Source organism: Mustela putorius, unplaced genomic scaffold (genome assembly GCF_011764305.1).
Source record: "Mustela putorius furo isolate JIRA1106 unplaced genomic scaffold, ASM1176430v1.1 tig00537350_pilon_pilon_pilon, whole genome shotgun sequence".
Classification (NCBI taxonomy): Eukaryota; Metazoa; Chordata; class Mammalia; order Carnivora; family Mustelidae; genus Mustela; species Mustela putorius.
Genome location: NW_025422471.1, coordinates 24,472,008 through 24,490,966, shown reverse-complemented (window position 1 = coordinate 24,490,966; position 18,959 = coordinate 24,472,008). Strand labels below are relative to the sequence as shown.

Below are 18,959 nucleotides of genomic sequence, written 5' to 3'. Positions count from 1 at the left end.
CTCTTTCGATGTGTTTATGGCAGTGCAGTTACATTGATAAACTTGTTTCCTTCTATACCTAGATTCTTATTTTAGCGTCATGTCCATACCCTTGTGTGGTCACCGCTCGTAGTGCATTTATTGTGTTTATCTTTACCTGACTGTCTCACCTGCTTGCTTCCTAGGAGCGGAAACTAGACTGTATGTCCATCCCTATCAGCTTTTTACCCCCAGTTCTTATCTGATAGATCATCAATATATACTCTTGGATTTGCCTCAGTGAATGGCCAGTAAATATTTTAAAATGGCCACCTCTGACAGACTAAGTACAGATGAATACAAAGTTAAATACAGAAAGGGACTGTAGTGCTTAAAGTCTTCGTGGTTTTGTTCTTTGGTTACAAGTAAGAGCTGCTTTTGACAACCAAGTAAATAAATGAATTAAACACATTCATGTAGTTTTTGTCTTTGTAGATTTCAGGGCGGACTTGAGAAGCTGTGGCAGTGAACCATCTCTGAGTACTTTGACAGCATGAGTTGAAGGCTTTTTATTGTCCACAGGTCTCCATTCCCAGCCTTTGTGTCTCTTTTGTTCAAATTCCAAATTTCTGTAAACAGAATGTCATTAACCTAGCTGTGCTGGGAGATAGGGACAGAGAGGCCAAGCCTGATTACATCCAAAAAAGGTAACTACTATAGTACTTTACTCTAAAATGTATATATTTTTATTCCTGTAGATTTTCCATGTAGGAGTTGAATTATTGAAAAGTAGGTTTGGGGGGCATCTGGGTGGCTCAGTGGGTTGAGCCGCTGCCTATGGCTCAGGACATGATCTCGGGGTCCTGGGATTGAGTCCTGCGTTGGGCTCTCTGCCTGGCAGGGAGTCTGCTTCCCTCTCTGTCTGCCTCTCTGCCTGCTTGTGCTCTCTGTCTGTCAAATAAATAAATAAAAATCTTTAAAAAAAAAAAAAAGAAAGAAAAAGAAAACTAGGTTTGGGGCGCCTGGGTGGCTCAGTGGGTTAAAGCCTCTGTCTTCAGCTCAGGTCATGATCTCAGGGTCCTGGGATCGAGCCCCACATCAGGTTCTCTGCTCAGCGGGGAGCTTGCTTCCTCCTCTCCCTCTCCCTATTTCTCTGCCTACTTGTCATCTCTCTGTCAAATAAAGTCTTTGGAAAAAAGAAAAAGAAAACTAGGTTTGTTTATTCATTCATTTATTGATTTATTTATTTTTATAAATGGGAAGAATATTTTAAAAATTTCTACTTCAGTGTGCCTGGGTGGCTCAGTTGGTTAAGGGACTGCCTTCTGCTCAGATCATGATCCTGGAGTCCTGGGATCGAATCCTACATCAGGCTCCCTGCTCAGTGGGGAGTCTACTTCTCTCTCTGACCCTCTCCCCTTTCATATTTTCTCTCATTCTCTCTCTCAAATAAGCATAAATAAATATAGAAGTAAATAAATATAAATAAAATAAAAATAAGTAAAATTAAATAAAATCTTAAACATAAATAAAAAATAAAATATAAAAAATAATAAAAAAAAAAATTTTAATTTTAATTTGTTATTAATTGCAGTGTTAGATTCATTTTAACTGGACAGTGCAATGGTTGAAAAGTTCCATACATCACCCTTAAATGAAAAGAATTTTAAATACTACCCTAAGAAATTCTTATGAGTACTTTTATAATATAGTCCTGTTCTAAAATGTAGATTTTATTAATCAGGTACAGTGAGGCCAACAGATCAGGAAAGGACTATGATTAAATAGTTCTTATCAGTCTGCCACACCTTGCCGTGAAGGACCACACACACAGCACCAGGGCTGGCCAGGAGGTGGAGAGAGCAGGAGGAAGATATGGCCAAGAACCTCCCCTGTGGCTTGTGTGGGAAGGAATGGATAAGGGGGAGGGTAAGCAAGTTTGGCTACCATGAATCATTTCAGGGGAATCTGGGATGTAGCCATTGTCTCTGGTTGTTAGGTACTTGGTCCTAGTGATGAAGGCAGGTGGGGAGTGGTTCCATGCATTAAAGCATGTTAAAAGATGTGGCAAGAGTATGGGCTTTGGATTGGTTTTGCCTTCAAAGGATGCTTTCCTAGGCAAGTCTTCTGCTGCCTCTACTGATTGGCCAACCCTCAGAGGCCCAGTCTCTGCAGGGTCAGCAAGGCTGTAGCTGTCAAAGCATCAGAACGGTAGTGAAATAACAAGACCTGAAGAACACAATTTCTCCCTTTGAGTCAGTTGTGAGTTTTCATGTGAAATCTAAGTTTAAGTTCCTGACATGGCCTTACCTTGATGTAAATCTCTGCTGTGAACTAGACTCTCCCTCTCCCCCTCTCCCCTGTCACACTGGCTTCCTTAGAGTTCTTTGAACACGTCGGGTGCACGTCCCACTGTAGGGGCCGATAGAACCATTCCATCTGCTACAAATACTTGCCCTTCAGAGAGTGACTAGGCTTCCTTTTTGTTCCTTCAGGCATTTGTGCATCTGTTGGTTTGTTAGTGAGGCCTACTCTACTCTTTTTTTTTTTTTTTTGTAAAGATTTATTTTATTTACTCGACAGATATCACAAGTAGGCAGAGAGGCAGGCAGAGGGAGAGGAGGAAGCAGGCTCCCTGTTGAGCAGAGAGCCTAATGCAGGGCTCGATCCCAGGACCCTGAGATCATGACCTGAACCAAAGTCAAAGGCTTAATCCACTGAGCCACCCATGTCTACTCTACTTAATGCTGCTACCAGTACCCACTCTGGCTCCTGCCTACCCCTTCCTGCTGTTTGTAGATAGCACATAACACTTTTAGCATGTTGTGTCATTGGCTTGCTTGCTTTGTGTGGTTTGGTCCCTCCACCTGTGCAGGGCAAGGGGTCTTTATTTCTGCCCATCAGTGTACTCAAAGCAATTAAAAACAGTGCCTGGAACATAGCAGGTGCTGGGGAAATGTTTGTTCAATAACGACATTATTTTTCCCAGAGTGGTATACTCTATTCTGAGGATACATAAAGTATATGAGATTAATCTGTAGCAATGTTCAACATGGGAGTACAGTTGTGTTCTTACTGTATTTTCCATTATTGTGACCAGATGGTATCCAGGAAACATGAAGTGGTGAGATTCTTGTTTAGCAATCCCTCATTTAGCCAGACATGACAGAGAAGAAACGGTCTCTCCCTTTTGTTGACTTTGAGGCTCTGTATATGGAGTTTTTCTTTATTCTTTTTTTTTTTCTAAGACTTTGTTTATTTATTTGACACAGAGAGAGAGAGATCACAAGTAGGCAGAGAGGCAGGCAGAGAGAGAGGAGGAAGCAGGCTCCCTGCTGAGCAGAGAGCCTGATGTGGGGCTTGATCCCAGGACCCTGAAATCATGACTTGAGCCGAAGGCAGAGGCTTAACCCACTGAGCCACCCAGGCACCCCTGGAGTTTTTCTTGTTACTACCATAGCTACCCCAAGTAGAGGGCTGTCGACTTTACACACAAACCAATTGATTCTACCTGACTTTTTCACTGTAGCTCTCTTATTAATAGTTTGATTTGAAGGCTTTCTCTTCATTATCAAATCTCTAAGGCAATGCCCTTCAATTCTCTTGGAAGGGCCACTCCCATTCCTTCCTAGAAGTTAGCTCTGTGGTCACAAACTCGTAGAAGCACTCTGGACTGAGGAGTGGTAGACGAGGGTGGGCTCTTAGTAAGTATGGCTGCCTTGTGCGTTACAACGGTTGTGATTTCAAGCCATGAGAAGAAAATGGCAAAATCCTGTTGAAAAACCCTCTCCTGGAAATGTGGGCATTTGGGAAAATAGGAAATGATTTAAACAAATATAAAGCAAATGACATTCATGATACATTCAGATTTTGATGTTGAGCTGTTGGGGAGGTTTTAGGTATGAAATGGTGTTGTGGTTTTGTCAGAGAGAGAATAAGGCAGGGGGAGCAGCAGGGGCAGAGGGAGAGAGAGAAGCAGACTCCCCACTGAGCAGGGAGCCGGATATGGGGCTCAATCCTAGGGTCCACAGGATCATGACCTGGGCAGAAGGCAGATGCTTAACTGACTGAGCCACCCCAGGCGCCCCTCAACAATCTTTATCTTCAGTAGATTCATATGGTTGAAAGGATGGGATATGAAGGCTTTGCTGAAAACTAACTCTAGAGTCGAAAAGTGGGCAGGGATAGAAATGAAGCCAGATTGGCCCAGCGTTGGTTATTGCTGAAGCTAGGAGATGGGTGCATTAGGCTTATTAGACTTTTGTGTCTGTTTTTCAGTATATTGCCAATTTGGAATTAATAAAATATTTTAAAAATGTGATGGTTGGACAGTTTGTCTTTCTGAATTTAAGTGAAATGCTCTGTATTTCATCATCAAGAATGATACTGGTTGGGACGCCTGGGTGGCTCGGTCGTTCAAGTGACTGCCTTCGGCTCAGGTTATGATCCCAGAGTCCTGGGATGGAGCCCCACATTGTGCTTGGGGAGCCTGCTTCTCCCTCCCCCTCTGCTCCTCTTCCCTGCTTATGATCTCTTTCTCTTTCTTGCTCTTTCTTTCTGACAAATAAATGAAATCTATTTTTTTTTAAATGATACTGGTTTTTGGTTTAAAGGTTTTTCTTGTTGAGGGGGGAAAAACCCCTTCTGTTGCTAATTCTTGAAACCAGGAGTGGACACTGAAGAATATTCAATGTTTTATCCACTTCTTGGGATAATTAAGTACATTTATTTGACCTCTGGCTTGCAGTAATAGTAAAACCCTTGTGTTTTGCAGGAAACTCTACAAGTAGTTAATCTTTACCTCACCATATATTTACTGAGCAGCTACTAAGTGGCAGCTTGATGCTGAGCTCAGGAGTGGGGGTGGGTGGGTGGGGGAGAGCAGGAACATAGGCAGTTCCTTGTGGTCCTGAAGCTCCATTCTAGTGGAGAAGTTAGACCATGATCAAGCAAATAAATGAACCAGTTCAGGTGGTGGTAAGGCTGTGTCTGGCTTTCTGCAAGAGAATCAGGCATTGGAGCCCAGGGGTTGGTGAGGGCGACCAGGGTGAAGTTGGGCACCTTCTTTCTAGTGGGGCTGCACTTCTCATTGAGGCAAGAAGAGACCAGTTTTCCTCAGTTTAGCTCCATCAGCTTCTCTTTGCACGGTCATTCTTTCCAGATTCCAGCATGGGTATTAGATAAAGTTTATGAAGTTCCTTTGAGATCCTTCGCTTTCCTGTTTCTTTAAAGGGATTTAATTGCTAAGGTCAGAGAGTTGGCCTCTAGGTACTGAGAGGCCAACAGTGTATGTGTTTGGCAACAAACATGTATGTGGGAACCATAGTCCCAGCTGTGTTAATTATCCTGTTAATATCACCGCTTAATATATTTAACAACAAAGCCAACTGGGAAATTAAAAATGAGTACCAGGCCCCCTGTCCCCGAACAACTGAGCACCCACTCCATGCTCATGTAGGTCTCCGAGATAGCTAGTGTGGTGCCTCTGACGGTGGAGACCCAATAGCCCAAAGGGAGGAAAGACCTTGTGCAAAGACACACTGGAACCAGTTGGAAAAGCTGGGATTTGAACCCAGGTCTTTCCTCTCTGGACACCACATTTTTAACCAGTATACTGTAGGCTTGTGTCAAAAACAATCTGTAAGGATGATCATTGCTTGTAAGATGCTTTTTTTGTGTGTATTTCAGGTTTTGCTGATCTTTGCAAAGGAAGATAGTCAGAGTGATGGATTCTGGTGGGCCTGTGACAGAGCTGGCTATAGATGCAATATTGCACGGACTCCAGAGTCAGCCCTTGAATGCTTTCTAGATAAACATCATGAAATTATCGTAATAGATCACAGACAGACGCGAAACTTTGACGCGGAAGCGGTGTGCAGGTACCTTCCCTAATGGAACATGCTTGTTACACGTTCACGTAATAGCTTAAAATGACCGTCCCTCAGAGACGGCTTTAGTTCCATCCCAGTATTTCTAGAATGCGTGTTGATGTTTCTAAGCAGTCTATGCAGATTTCTGTGATGAAAGCTAGAGCTCCTCCTTATCTCACCGTTTCTGTTTTTCCATGTTTGAGTTCCAGGGAATTGAGAGGTGCAAGCTGGGTAACTCTGAAAATGTCAAGGTGTTTTTTTTCCCCCAAGTATTGCTCCTGTTTCATGCACACACACACACACACACACACGCAAGAGACATTAAAATTCACACAGTTTTTATGATGCGGATAGGGTTTGGATTTAAACCAGATATCTTAATTATTCCGTCCCCAAATGAACATGGGAAATGTGTGAAATATACATTTCTCCCTGCCTGACACAGATGGGTAGATCCTACAGCAGCAGAAAATCTCGCAGGGTTCCAAACTCCCCACTTGTTTGCAGAAACACTCGCATTCCGGGGGGAAAGACATGCCGGTTCATAAATAAATGCAGTCCTAAAAGTTTGCTGTGGATGAACTGATCCACTGAGCAGAAGTGGAATGCTTTGAAGCTAGACAGCAAGAGGTCACTAATTAAATGCTAGACCAGCACAGACTCCAATTACATATGGAGTTAGAATTTTCTTGAATCTTAGTAAGTGAAATGAAAGGTAAGGAAGTGGCTTCTTAGATCCTTTGGCATCCTGACAAGAAATGATTGGATTAAGAGACATTTTTCATCAGAGGCCTTGCCTTGTATTCTTTGATCCTCCTCAGTGTCTCAAAGAAGAATTTTTCTTAAAGAACCTATTTTAAAATGTCTTACTGGCCTCAGATAATCTTACTGTTGTGCACAGAGAGATTTTCTTTGGAAATTATTTTATATATGAATAAATGTATCATAAAATATTTGGATAGTACTTAAGTATTTTCTTAAGTATTAAGAAATACTAAGAAATATTTAGTAAGAGATAATAAGGAAAAAAAAGAAATATTTTTTCTTTTTAGATGAGCTACAGGATAGAATTCGTCCTTTATAACTAGATCTAATTTTTCTTGATCTTGACTTAATTTCCTTAAGTGATTTTGTATAGAAGCACTACAGTCCTTTGTGCATGCATGGAATGATTAAAGACAAGATTCAGGTGTAAAAAAAAAAAATGCTTTTTATTTGGGTAAAGGCAAAATTTAGCAGCTAAGCTTTACAATCTTCCTTGAATATAAAGAAATTTAGGGTTCTTTTTTTAATCTAATGTACTTCTGTCTTAGCTGCACAGAAAAACAGTGGGGGATCTGCATAGGTCAGAAGCTAGATTGTATATCTGGGGGTGTGTTTACTGACTGCTTATATTCCGGGCAGCCAGATTCCTGAATGTGTGGCTGTCGGTACACGTCCCCCTAAGACAAGTAAGGGACACACTCCTGGCAGATGGACATTCGTTACTGTCCTCCACGGTCCGAGATCCCTGGATTTTTGAGCAAGCCTGGACCTTAGCTTGACATGCTTCCTTGGATTTCTGCCCACCAATGGCAGTCCCCCTTCGTCCTCTCAATCAGGAAGAGCTCTGGGTCTCCCTGACCATCCCAGTTCCTTTGGAGGAATAAGAAAGAAGAGATAAGCTTCAGGAAGCAACCCCAAACATGGAAGCCAGTTCCGAAAGAAGTAAGGGAGCATGGGCTCCAGCCCCATTACATTCATAATAAGTGTTTGAGCCTCTTGAGACCCACCCCTTAGAACACAGCCTAGCAGTGTAGCCTTGACCTCTCAGTGGGGTGGAAGAGGCTGCACAAGGCTGAGAAGTGCTTAGTATTTCCCTAGAGAGTAGGGCAAGCCTCCGACTTGATGCATTTTTTTCATTAGGTGGTAGCTGCTATTTCTGCTGAGAATTCAGTAGGCCCTTAGGTAGAAAAAGGGCATGTTGGCCTTACCAAGACCTGTGCTGTGGGGTGGCTGGATAGGAAGTAGTCCATGCTAGCCTGAAAAGGGGGTCTTGACTTAACTCTTACTGTCCCACAGTGAATTAAGGTCTTGAACTTCAGGATTTTGCTCAGATGCCATTTATTTTCCAGCAGAGGCTTTGCTTCCCAGGAAGACGAGAGCTGGTCGCTTTCCTGAGCCTTCCACCCACATAGAGTGAGGTCTCAAGGAATAGGAAATCGGGAAAGTACCTTTTCTGAAAAAGGTCAGGAAATGTGAGAGTTGAAGGAAATGAAGCAATGCAAGCTATTTTTTTCTAGTTGAGCAGTAGTACAAACATGTTGAAGCGGGGGAGAGCTGAAATGCCAATAGCTAGGCAAGAGCAACAAATCCACGTTGTTTCATAAGTTACAAAGGAGCTGCTTTGAGCCTTCTGTTCTTGGAAAGGATGGTTCTCTTCCCAGGGATCTCAGAGTCCAGACTGAGGAAATGTGTCACCACAAGCATGCATGTTTGTACTAAGACTCAAGTATGTGGCCCTTTGTGAACAGTTCATGTAGTTCATGAGTCCGGGATAGGGACAACCTAGAATCGGAGCCACAGCACACAACAGTGCATGTTGTAAGGAGACCCGTGGACCTCCAAATTCTAGATCCTTACTCGTTCTGATCCTGCTAAATTCCTAGGGAATGAGCGACCCACAGGTGGTTGTGGTATCTCGGGGGTCACCAGGGACTGTGGCTGCAAAGCTGCGTGGCCCAGCCCTAGTTCATGACCCGCTTGTTGAAGGCGTTTCAGCACAAACAGCAGTATGACCAAGACAAATGAGGCAGCTCCTTGTATCTCCTTCAGATTTCAACCTGAATTGGTTGGTCCAGCTGCCAGCAAGTATTTTAATTTTTATTATAAGGTCATCTTTCTAAGCTCTCTGCTGTTTTAAAGGGAGAAAAAAAAGGCAATGCAGTTAGCTCCCTAAGTACAAACTGATAACTGGAGAACTGTGGGACTGCCAGTTTCTTTGAGGAATGGAATTTCAGTCAGAAAACATGGAATTTAAGTGGAATTTGCCAGTTTTTGAAGTGGAAAATTGGCAGATCTGACCCATTGGACAACTGCCCAGGCGTTTAAAAAAACAAAACAAAACAAAAAAACCCACACTTTTTTTTCTTTTTTTTTAAGGAAAAACAAAGAGATTGTCCTAATCTTCAAGGGCATCTTTCTTCGTTGTCTTCGTGGGTTTTCAGACTTTCTCTTGAGAGGAAGATGGGGTTTTGTGCCATTTTTTTCCATGTGAAGTTCTGCATTCGTTTGGTGTAACAAAGCCCAGATCACCTGGTTTGACTTGGAACCTTCTCGTTGCAGGTCGATCCGGGCCACAAATCCTTCTGAGCACACGGTGATCCTTGCGGTGGTTTCACAAGCGTAAGCTCCCCTCCATCCCCAGCTGGCAGTGGTACTGTTCATTCTGAAACATGTGTCTGATAGAATCCAGCCTTTGAGCCCGCCGAGCAGTGGGCATGCCCTTGGCCCCACAACCACCAACTTCAGATCTCCCTTTGCAGGGCTGTTTTTTGTGTTGCAAGGATCTGGATATATTTAGGTTTCTGTCAGTTGTACCTGACTTCTCTTAACCCAGACTGGAACACATGAGGGGGAAAAAAATGGGTGCTCGTTACGTGCTAGAAATGAAGAGAAGATCTGAGGGCGATGTCTAGGGAGAACTTGTTCCCGCTCACCTTTTTTCTTTGAAGAAAAGAAGTGGGAGGCTGCTTGTTTTTCACAAAGAAGAAAAAAAAAGACAGCATGAGCACAAAGAAGCACTAAATACACTGGGAGGAAAGGATTGTATAGTTGGGGTCAGGATTGTTCTGTGTCTAGAAGCAGGACAGTAGGATGTGTGCCCATGCTGGAAGGCAGCAGAAGGGGGATTGGGCTGTAGGTACGAGGTGGTGGAATGAGCAGCAGCTCTGCTGATCTGTCGCCTGAAATGGCCACCCCTTAAAATGAGAGACCTAAAAGGAAAAAAAAAGTTGTTGGTACAAGCTACAGTCGTTGGAATCCTTGCAGTATCAAATTGTTGTATTTGTTTTAGTGGCCATCCTTTGCTTCAGAGAGAAGAAGGCCTTTGATGAGGGCCTAGGACCCTCCTGGACTTGGCCCCATTGTGGGAGCTGGCAGAGATTGTGTGACAAGCCAGCAACAGAGGCAGGAGAGTTGAGGTCTCCCCCGGGCAAGCCTGGCCCCAGGGAGATTTGAAATAACTTCGTTCCAAAGCCATATTGGTACAGGAGGAAGTCGTGGCTTCAAAGTTTTACCCCAACCAAACACTCTTCCTTACCTATTATTCCTTGAGTGTAGTTTTTTTTTTTAAGATTTTATTTATTTATTTGACAGGCAGAGCGCACAAGTAGGCAGAGAGGCAGGCAGAGAGAGAAGCAGGCAGAGGAAGCAGGCACCCTGCTGAGCAGAGAGCCCGATGCGGGACTCGATCCCAGGACCCTGGGATCATGACTGAGCCGAAGGCAGAGGCTTTAGCCCACTGAGCCACCCAGGCGCCCCCACCTTGAGTGTATTTTTAAGAGCTGTGTCGCTTCACTTGATTCCTACCATGGGCTCTTGCTGGGCCAAGGAAAAGGAAAGAAATTGTTCCCATTGGTTCTGTATCCTGATGGGATATGAGGTCTCAAGGGGAATGAGTGAGTGTGTATTTAGCCTTCCTCACCTCCCATGAGGTGTTACTAGGGTGTCCAAGTCTTGCGCATGGATTCCAGGAGTACACCTGGCCATGTGTCATATTCCCCAAGACTGGCTCATACCACAGACCCAAAAGAGAAACCCAATTTTTTTTTTTTTAACTACTATAGTCATGTAGCAGAAATGCTTACAAATCCTTGACAGATAAGGCCTTGCTATGGCTTGTTATTTTCCACCCGTTTCCTCCTATTTTTAACATAAAATATTTTGCATAGATCACAGAAAAATAATAAAACGAATGCTGAGTTTGTGCAGCCCAGCTTATGAAATAGAGTGTTATTAACACCTTCGGACTCTCTTTGTGCCCCTCCTCATTTATCAGTCGAAGAAGGTAGAATCTGGAGTTCCTGGGCAGAAAAGCAAGAAGGACTACTCTTCCCTGGAGGGAAGGCATAAGCTGTGGGGAAAGCCACAAACAAGCCTCAGGATTGTCCTTTCTGTTCTCCACCCGCTCTTCCACCCAGTATCTTGTATTCCCTTTTCCTTCTCTGTTTTCCAAAGTACATACTCCATGTTAACCTGCTGGCTCTTTTAGGGACACTCTTTCTCTCTCAAAATGATGGAAGCAGAAATGCAGCCTGTCTTCATGAGGAGCAGACCTTGTACCCAAATGAGATTCTGAGACCCAGCTATAGGCTCAGTGCAGGAAACCTTCCCATGAAATGAGGAACCATCATCAGGGTTTTTTCTCTTTTCCCCTTCCAGTGTGGCATTACTGATGACACTTCTTTTGCACTGGGCTATGGGGTGCTGTAGTCTGTAGTGTCAGCTGTCTTCTTCACATCGGGAGTTGGACCCAACCAGGGCTTGGGTTGGCAGTTGTGCTTCCAGAGGGTTTGGGGACCGCATAAAGGACCGTGGTGTCTGGGATGAGCACGGCACCTACCTTGTCCCATCCATTTGTTGCAACTTTCAGGGGCAGCCCAGCTTTGGGGATGGCCACTCTTGTGTACCTGTGGTGATGCTTTCAGGCACACTGCTAGTTTTCTCGACTGTCCGTGTTCTTTCTGCATCTGGAAGGCAAACATGGGTCCAGGAAGGCAGGTGCATCCCGTGGGCACACGCTGGTCAGGAAGCCACTGTTAGAGCGAATGCTATGCTTGCCTCATTGCTCTCTCTCCATGTTTCAGTGTGAGGAACCCTGGTTTGTATCTACTGAGTGACTGCATTTTCTGCTTTGCTGCAGATCGGGTGACCGAGAAGAGGCCTCAGTCCTCCCTCTCCTGCATGCAGGCTTCAACAGGGTATGTATGGAGGAGGTGACTCAGCATCTCTCCGTGGTACGGATGCTCCCCACTGCCCCTCATGACCGTCGTGTAACACCGCAGCCATAGAGCCACACAGAAGCTCTAAGACAGTAGAGCTCCAGGACTGTGAGGGGAAGGAAGTAACTGTTCTCTCACAGGATGGGCACAAGCAACCGCTAGTCAGGCTTTTTCCTTCATAACTTCATGCGTCCTAGTTACAGGAATGTAATGACCTCAAAACACATCTTCCCACACCAGGTCAAAATTCTGAAGTCCCAAAGTCACCTCACTTAAATGAGTCCCATGAAGGAGATTCATTATACGTCTGTAGATGTTAGATACAGTTAAGTCCACCCAGTTGGCACCCAGGAGTCTGTTGGCCAAGGTCTCACCAGAGCTTATACCCCAAGGACAGGCCCATGTTGGCATTTGCCTCTGTGGACTCCTGATTTAAACAATAAACATCAGCAAAGGCAAGGTCTGTGAGTGACAACTATGGGAGTAACACTGGCGTTCAATAGGAAGCTTAAGATGGAGGACTCCAGGGGTGATGTCACCAAGACAGACATATGGTAGTTCCTGGTTTCACTCCTCACGAGCACAACCGTAGAAGTGCCAGAGGCTGCTGAGAGCATCCTTGCACGTGGAGGTGAGGCTCACGCATGCCCAGCCCTGCCTCACAGATACCTGGCAGACTGTGTTAGCAGGGTGAGGGAAGTCATTCCGCACTGACCACACGGCCTCCCCGCCCCCTCCCTGTCTGGTCTAGGGGAAAGAGACCTCCGTGGTGATGATGACCTCCCCCACCCCAGCACTCTGGGTTGCTTTGTGGGAGCCCCTGCTCTGACTTGCTCTGCTTGCCATAGGGATAGCAGGGGAGTGTGCATGGGTCAACCACTGGGAATCTGACCCCTGACTGTGAAGGGGGTGGGACTTGGCAGACCAAGTTCGTACCTGTGGGGCCCAAGTAGTCACCCCATGCAGCTGTTTTGCTCATCTGCAGAAACCCATCATAGGCGTACCTGACCAGGGAGCTCTGCAGGGTACAGATCTAGCTGATTGGGATCCTCAGCTGAGGAGTTTTGCTGGCTCTATTCCTGGTTTGCCCAGGCAAGGAATGGAATCCAGCCCCAGCTGCTGTGGAGTGTGTCTTCAGGCCCTATCTGACTGGCAGGGCTAGCAACAGCTCCTGGAAGCAATACAGCCCAGTGGCTCTCGAGCGGAGAGTGGGGCATGCAGAGCTGATGGTCCTCAGAGTCAAGGCCATATCCAGCCTGAAGTGTTCCTGTGCTACATACTTGGCACAGGCAGAGGGATTAATTTATAGCCAAGGCTGAGGGTAGCTCCCAGCGTCTCCCAACCTGCAGAGCCTGTTTAGAGAATGGAGAGTAGCCTGGAGTGACCCCTCCCCTTCTTGCCCAGGCAGGGCAAGGAGAGACCTAGCCACACTGGCTCTGCAGAGTGTCTTCCAGCCCCTTCTGCCCCAAATGGCTAGGGATGACTCCTGGCAGCCTTGTGGTCCAGCAGCAGTTAGCAGAGAGGCAGGCCAGCAGAAATGAGCCTTTGTGTAACAAAGCTAGTGGCCCCATTCAGTCTGGGAACTTGGCAAGCAGGCCTGCTTGAGTTAAGACAAAGAGTTCTACTAGGTTTAGAGATGCTTCTCCTGCTGTGCTGAGGCAGGAAAAGTCATTCATAGCCCCACTTATCACTGACACCAGCCTTTAGCCTGTCCAATCAGGGAACCGAACCAGAGCCTGCCAGGAAGGTGCATAGTCTACTCGGCAACTCTACGTACCATGGTGCTTGGACAGGGAGTACAGTGCATAACTGGGGTGACCAGTTCTGGCCACCTGACCAGGAAATATAGTGCACACTCTGGCCTAATTTGGTCGCTAAAAAATGAGCTATGCAGGCCTTGGTTCCCATCCTGTTGCCCTCTAGGGCTGGAAGGCTTGTTCCTAGCATCATCCACTAAAGAATATAGTCCCCAGAAGTAAGTCTGACTGGAAACTTGAGTCAACCGTAAAACCTGTCCAAGCTTCACTTGGGTGGGGAATTAAGTTGGCAGTCCTTTACAGCTGTTCTCAGCCAGGAGCACATACCCCTCCCCACTCCTGAGAGTCTGAACACTGGCCTTGCCCTGAAAGAGACCATAATAGTATGTTCCACCTACCCAGGGTCATTAGCAGAAATTTCACTCAGAAACCCAAACTGAGCTGACTGATGAAGTGTTGTGTCTGCCAGAGAAAACCTATGAAGTCTACAAGATGAGCCAGGTACTCAGATGCACAGATAACAACACGAAGAATCGAGGATCATGAAAAATCGGGTCGATATGACAACATTGTAGGAAACTGATAAGGCTCCAATAACTGACTTGGAAGAAATGGAGATCTATAAATTGTCAAAGAAGTCAGAATAATCCTCTGAAGGAAGTTGACTAAAACTGCAAGAAAACATACCACTTAGGAAAACAGTTGCATGAACAAAATGAGAAGTCTGACAAATAGCAGCCAGCAAAAACAAACAAACAAACAAAAAACCAAACCAAAAAAATCCTAGAATTGAAAATCACAAGAACAAAAGAATTCAGTAGAGGGTTTCAAAGTAGACTAGACTACACAGAAGAAAGAATCCATGACCTGGAGGATAGCACTTTGGAAATTACCCCATTATAGAGGAATAAAAAGACAAAAAGAATGAGGAAGAGTGAAGAAAGCCTGTCGTGATTATGGGACACAATGGGAAAAAAATACCTATAATATTCTCATTATAGGTATTCCAGAAGAAGAAAAGGAAGGAAAGAAAGTATATTTAAAGCAATAGTGGCTGAAAACTTCTGAACCTGGGGAGAGAAATGGACATCTCAATCCATGAGACCAGAGGATCCCCAAATACATTGAATCCAAATACAAAATGCTATGTTGCTATCCTGGATTAAAAAAAAAAAAAAAAATCCTTGTCCTAGACTACAGAGCAGCTGGAACGCTTGTGTAACGTGGTAGTTTTGTGCTTTGGTATACTTCAGTGTTGAAGTAGCAGTGCTAGATAAAATATTAAAGGTAGCATCGTGGTTCACGTGCGTAAGAGAAATGTTTCTTCTTAGCAGAGTTGCTTACTCTCCAGATAGTTTTGTCCATCTCCTTTGTCCATCTCAAGGGCTGGCATTTGGTTCTGAATGCTGTTGCTAGGTGCTGTGCCTTAATGAAAAGGCCTAAGACAGTGCTTCTGAGTTTTGGAATGGAGAATTGCAAAAGAAAAATTGCCAAGCTATGTGGCTGAGACTGACTCTCTTACTCATTTTCTGAGAAATAATGTAAAATTCACTGGTTTCCTAGGTTAAATTTTAGGTTAAATGTTGACCCCCATCCCATCATTGTTCTTCACCTGTGAGGCAGAATCTTGGGTGTATGAGGGTGCAGGGGTTTCCTCCTTCTCCTGACACCATCTAGGTTCTGTCAACGAGGAGGCATGTGGGTGCTGTTAATTGTCCTTCTGGAATTTGGCTTTTAGTTCATTGATCCTACCTCTCTGACTGGTGTAGATATTGTGTCTTGGCTGGAGGTCTGAGATGACACATTTACTACCAGGAGAGACCCCTGGCCCTCTTTGGGTACAAATGCCACTAAACAAATTGAGGAGGAAAAGTCCACTGTTTCCTTCTTATTTCTATGGAACCTGTCAGTCACCTCTTGTAATGGCGGCTCTAGCAGGTTTCATTTACCTTTGTCAGGATATGGTGCTGCTTTTTTGCAGACAGCCAGTTGGGCAACACCCTTTGTGGGAGCATGAAAAATGGTACCTGTCAGGGACTGCTCGGTAATTTTTAGCACTGGGTCTGATCAAGGCCATTGGCCAGCTAGGTCAGGGTGCCCCCAGAGAGCTTGAGCTCTTCTGTGAGAAGTGCACTGCACCTGCTGGGCCCTCCTCTCCCGAGTTACTGTGGCTCAGAATCTGCTAAAGCTGCTCTCCAAGTGGCTAGTCTCCTTTTTTGGGTAAAATCTTGTCTTTGGCAGCTTTCTCCCCCAAGCACCCTTCCAAATATGCCCGCTATTCTTGCCTTCTTTGAGGTTGTTTCTCATCTCTGGTTTGTTTTGATTTTATTAAATCATCTGCTGAATCTAAGCTCTTTGTTGCTAGCCGATTGTCCACTGCGTCAGCCTGGGGGCTCCCTGAATGGCGATCCAGAAACCAATTGTGCCATCTGATACACCACAGCAGCTCACCTCGAAGCTTTAGTAGCTGTGTGTAAGCGGCCAACCACACGGGGCTCAGTCCACCGTGAGCCTTTCACAAACCAGTTTCTTACATAGCAAAGGATGATCGCAGTGGCATCACTGTGAACCTTGGTGTGCCCCTTTTTCCATGGGCATGACACTTCCTCACCAGGTGCTCATGGAGTACTTACTAGGAGATAACAATGAGCCAGGCCTAACAAGGCTACGTAGGTTGGACACCGCTTCTCCCTGGGGAGGCTTCCTCTGGAGCAGAGTGGAGCGCTAAGACGGATCGCTGGTCACGCTCCATTTGAGGGGATTTGCTTAATCCTCATCTACACTTGAGAGATTTAATATTTTTGCAGAGGAGGAAACAGGCTCAAAATAACTAACGAGCTTGCCAGAGCTCCTGATTATGACAAAGTTAAGATGGTACAGGGTGTTATTGAACTCCAAACTCTGGGGGGGGGGGTCAATAAAATCTAAGTTAGTAATTAAAAATGGAAGTGAAAATATAGTATAATTTTATATACAGACTTTATATACTGATTTTGCTTCCTATAATTAATGTATTACACATATATGTACATATAGGTTTTGGAACCTAAGAAAAGAAAAATAAACCAAATGTGATGATAGCTCTAGCTTTTGACCTTGTCGGTGACTTGGGGGCTTTTTTCTTGGGGTTTTTCTGAATTGATGCATCTGTCTCTCTCTCCCTTTTTTTTTTTTTTTTAAGATCTCCCGTATTTATTTGAGACTGGGAATGAGTGTGGCAGGGGCAAGGGCAAAACAGACTCCCCACTGACCTGGGAGCCTGACTCAGGGTTTGGTCTCAGGGCCTTGAGATCCTGACGTGAGCCGAGGGCAGACACTTAACCGACTGAGCCACCTAGGCACCCCTGCGTTTCTATATCTTAAATAAACATGTTTAACTTCTGTAATTAAAAACAGACAACAAAAGTTAACTACTGAAGTTGGTGTCTTAAAAAAAGAAACCTGCCCAACTGTGTTGATTCCAACATTTTGAAACTTATTTTTATCACAGATCCTTTTTAGTAACTTAAAAAGCATCCACTAACAGTTATGCTCACAGCTTGGCTGCAGGCTCTTACATACTCTTCACCCATCCAGAAGTTCAGCCTGAACCTTAACTGTGTTTAGCTTTGCTCTACAATAAAAAGAGAAAATATTTCTCTTCTCTGTGTGTTCATGGCTTCCCCGCTTTGCATACCGCTTACCAACTTCCCCCTGGAATAGTGGGAGACCAGAGGTATTTATTCCCCAAGGGAGAAGCCACGCATGGCAGAGTGTGTGTGTGTGTGAGAGAGAGAGAGAGAGAGACGAGAGGTGCTTTGGGCAGTCAGAAGATGAGGAAGTAAGCAAAGAAGGGTCTCTTCCCTTGCACAGGGTTCTTCATACTGTGGCATACACTGAACATGCTTTCAGGAGACTTCTCTTAGCACAACTGAAGCACAGGTGTTCCAGTAATTCACAAGGTTGGGGAGGTAGTGCCCGTGTGTGTTTATTTTCCTGTGCATATTCATAACGAAGTTTTTCCCCACCTTTGCATACAGTATAATCTGGTCTATTGTTTCTCATACATTTAAACAAGCATTTCAAACAGTTTGACTATTCTTTTTTTTTTTTTTAAATTATCTCAACTCATTTCAACTTGTCAAGTTGTCTTATGTAAGAGTTACCTAGGGTAGGGAAAACTAAGCTCCTCTGACTCTTTCAGAAGTAATTGTATGTCTTACATGTTATCTTTGTTTTCTTTTCAGAGATTTATGGAGAATAACAGCATAATTGCTTGCTATAATGAACTGGTTCAAATAGAACACGGGGAAGTTCGTTCACAGTTCAAATTACGGTATGTAACAAAGTAAGAAGGGACCCGAGGGCAATAGTGGTGTGCGGAAGCTTTCGCCACGAGGCTGCTGTTCACAGGTTCCTGGCGAAATCCCAGGGATTTTTGAAACTGCGAAAAAGGTGTTGGTAGCTGGTAAATGGCAGATTCTACACGGGGAGCCCTTTGCTTAAATGAAATAAATGAGAAAGCATTTCTTGTTTGGGCAATATTTTCCACTATTTACAACAGTTTTAAAATTAGACTCGAGGAAAAGTACTATGTAATTTTCATATACTTAAATTGGGATTAAGAGTAGCCTTTGAGGATTCATTTCTATTTACTACTTTAACATTTATAAATGCCTGTGTGGGTTGTGAGGAATAGGGGCAAACCAATGGGTATAATTATTAGGCTATTCATAATAATTGTTATGTAACCACGATGGCCATTTCATGGGATCTGTTTGTGACTCCAGTATACAAGGAAATATGTTCAAGAAATCTTAAGTCTCTTTACAGGCATATAGTGCTTTAAAAACAGGCTTTTCATGATGCTCACTTCTGAGATGGGCTCATGTAGGTGTTTAGCTGCTGGTAGGATATTCTGCTTCTGGGACGTCTTGGGATATGAGGGCCCCAGCTCATGGCTGGTTTTGCACAAGCTCCGCATTCTACCACATTCTCAGACCCTGATCTCTTCAACCTACCCGCCTTGAGTCGAGAGAAGGGCAGAGAGAAGGCTCTTACCAATCTGTAACCCCGGGGTGGGGGAAGGTGGCAGTGAGGGGCTCTGCTGTCCTATAGCCCCTCCAGGCTGGTGGGTGCCAGAAAGTCCTCGGCATGGCTTATCCCTCTGGCCAACACAGAGGTCATGATAGTTTCAGGCTCAGTGAAAAATAAGATTACACCTCAGTGTAATGATGAGACTTCCCTTGATTACTTAATTTGCGTTCAAAGAAGACGAAACCATTTATAAACTTAATTTCTTTCTGATATCCTTGGAAGTAAAATGGATTGACAGAAACCCACAAACGCAGGTTTTTCTTGTGGTTTTTACCCTGATTAGAGAAGTAACTTCTTGGTGGACAAAGAACTTTAAG

The 18,959-nt window shown here is 44.6% G+C and overlaps 1 protein-coding gene across 4 annotated transcripts in view; it reads left to right on the top strand.

The window, feature by feature from the left end:
* The window catches only part of PDE8B (phosphodiesterase 8B), a 264,201-nt gene that overhangs the window by 143,871 nt on the left and 101,371 nt on the right, over positions 1 to 18,959 (top strand). For all 4 annotated transcript variants that reach the window (XM_045074484.1, XM_045074483.1, XM_045074482.1 and 1 more), the window contains exons 3-6: positions 5,647 to 5,837; positions 9,153 to 9,212; positions 11,731 to 11,788; positions 17,793 to 17,881. In XM_045074484.1, the coding sequence (XP_044930419.1) occupies positions 5,647 to 5,837; positions 9,153 to 9,212; positions 11,731 to 11,788; positions 17,793 to 17,881 (398 nt within the window). The remainder of the gene's footprint in view (positions 1 to 5,646; positions 5,838 to 9,152; positions 9,213 to 11,730; positions 11,789 to 17,792; positions 17,882 to 18,959) is intronic.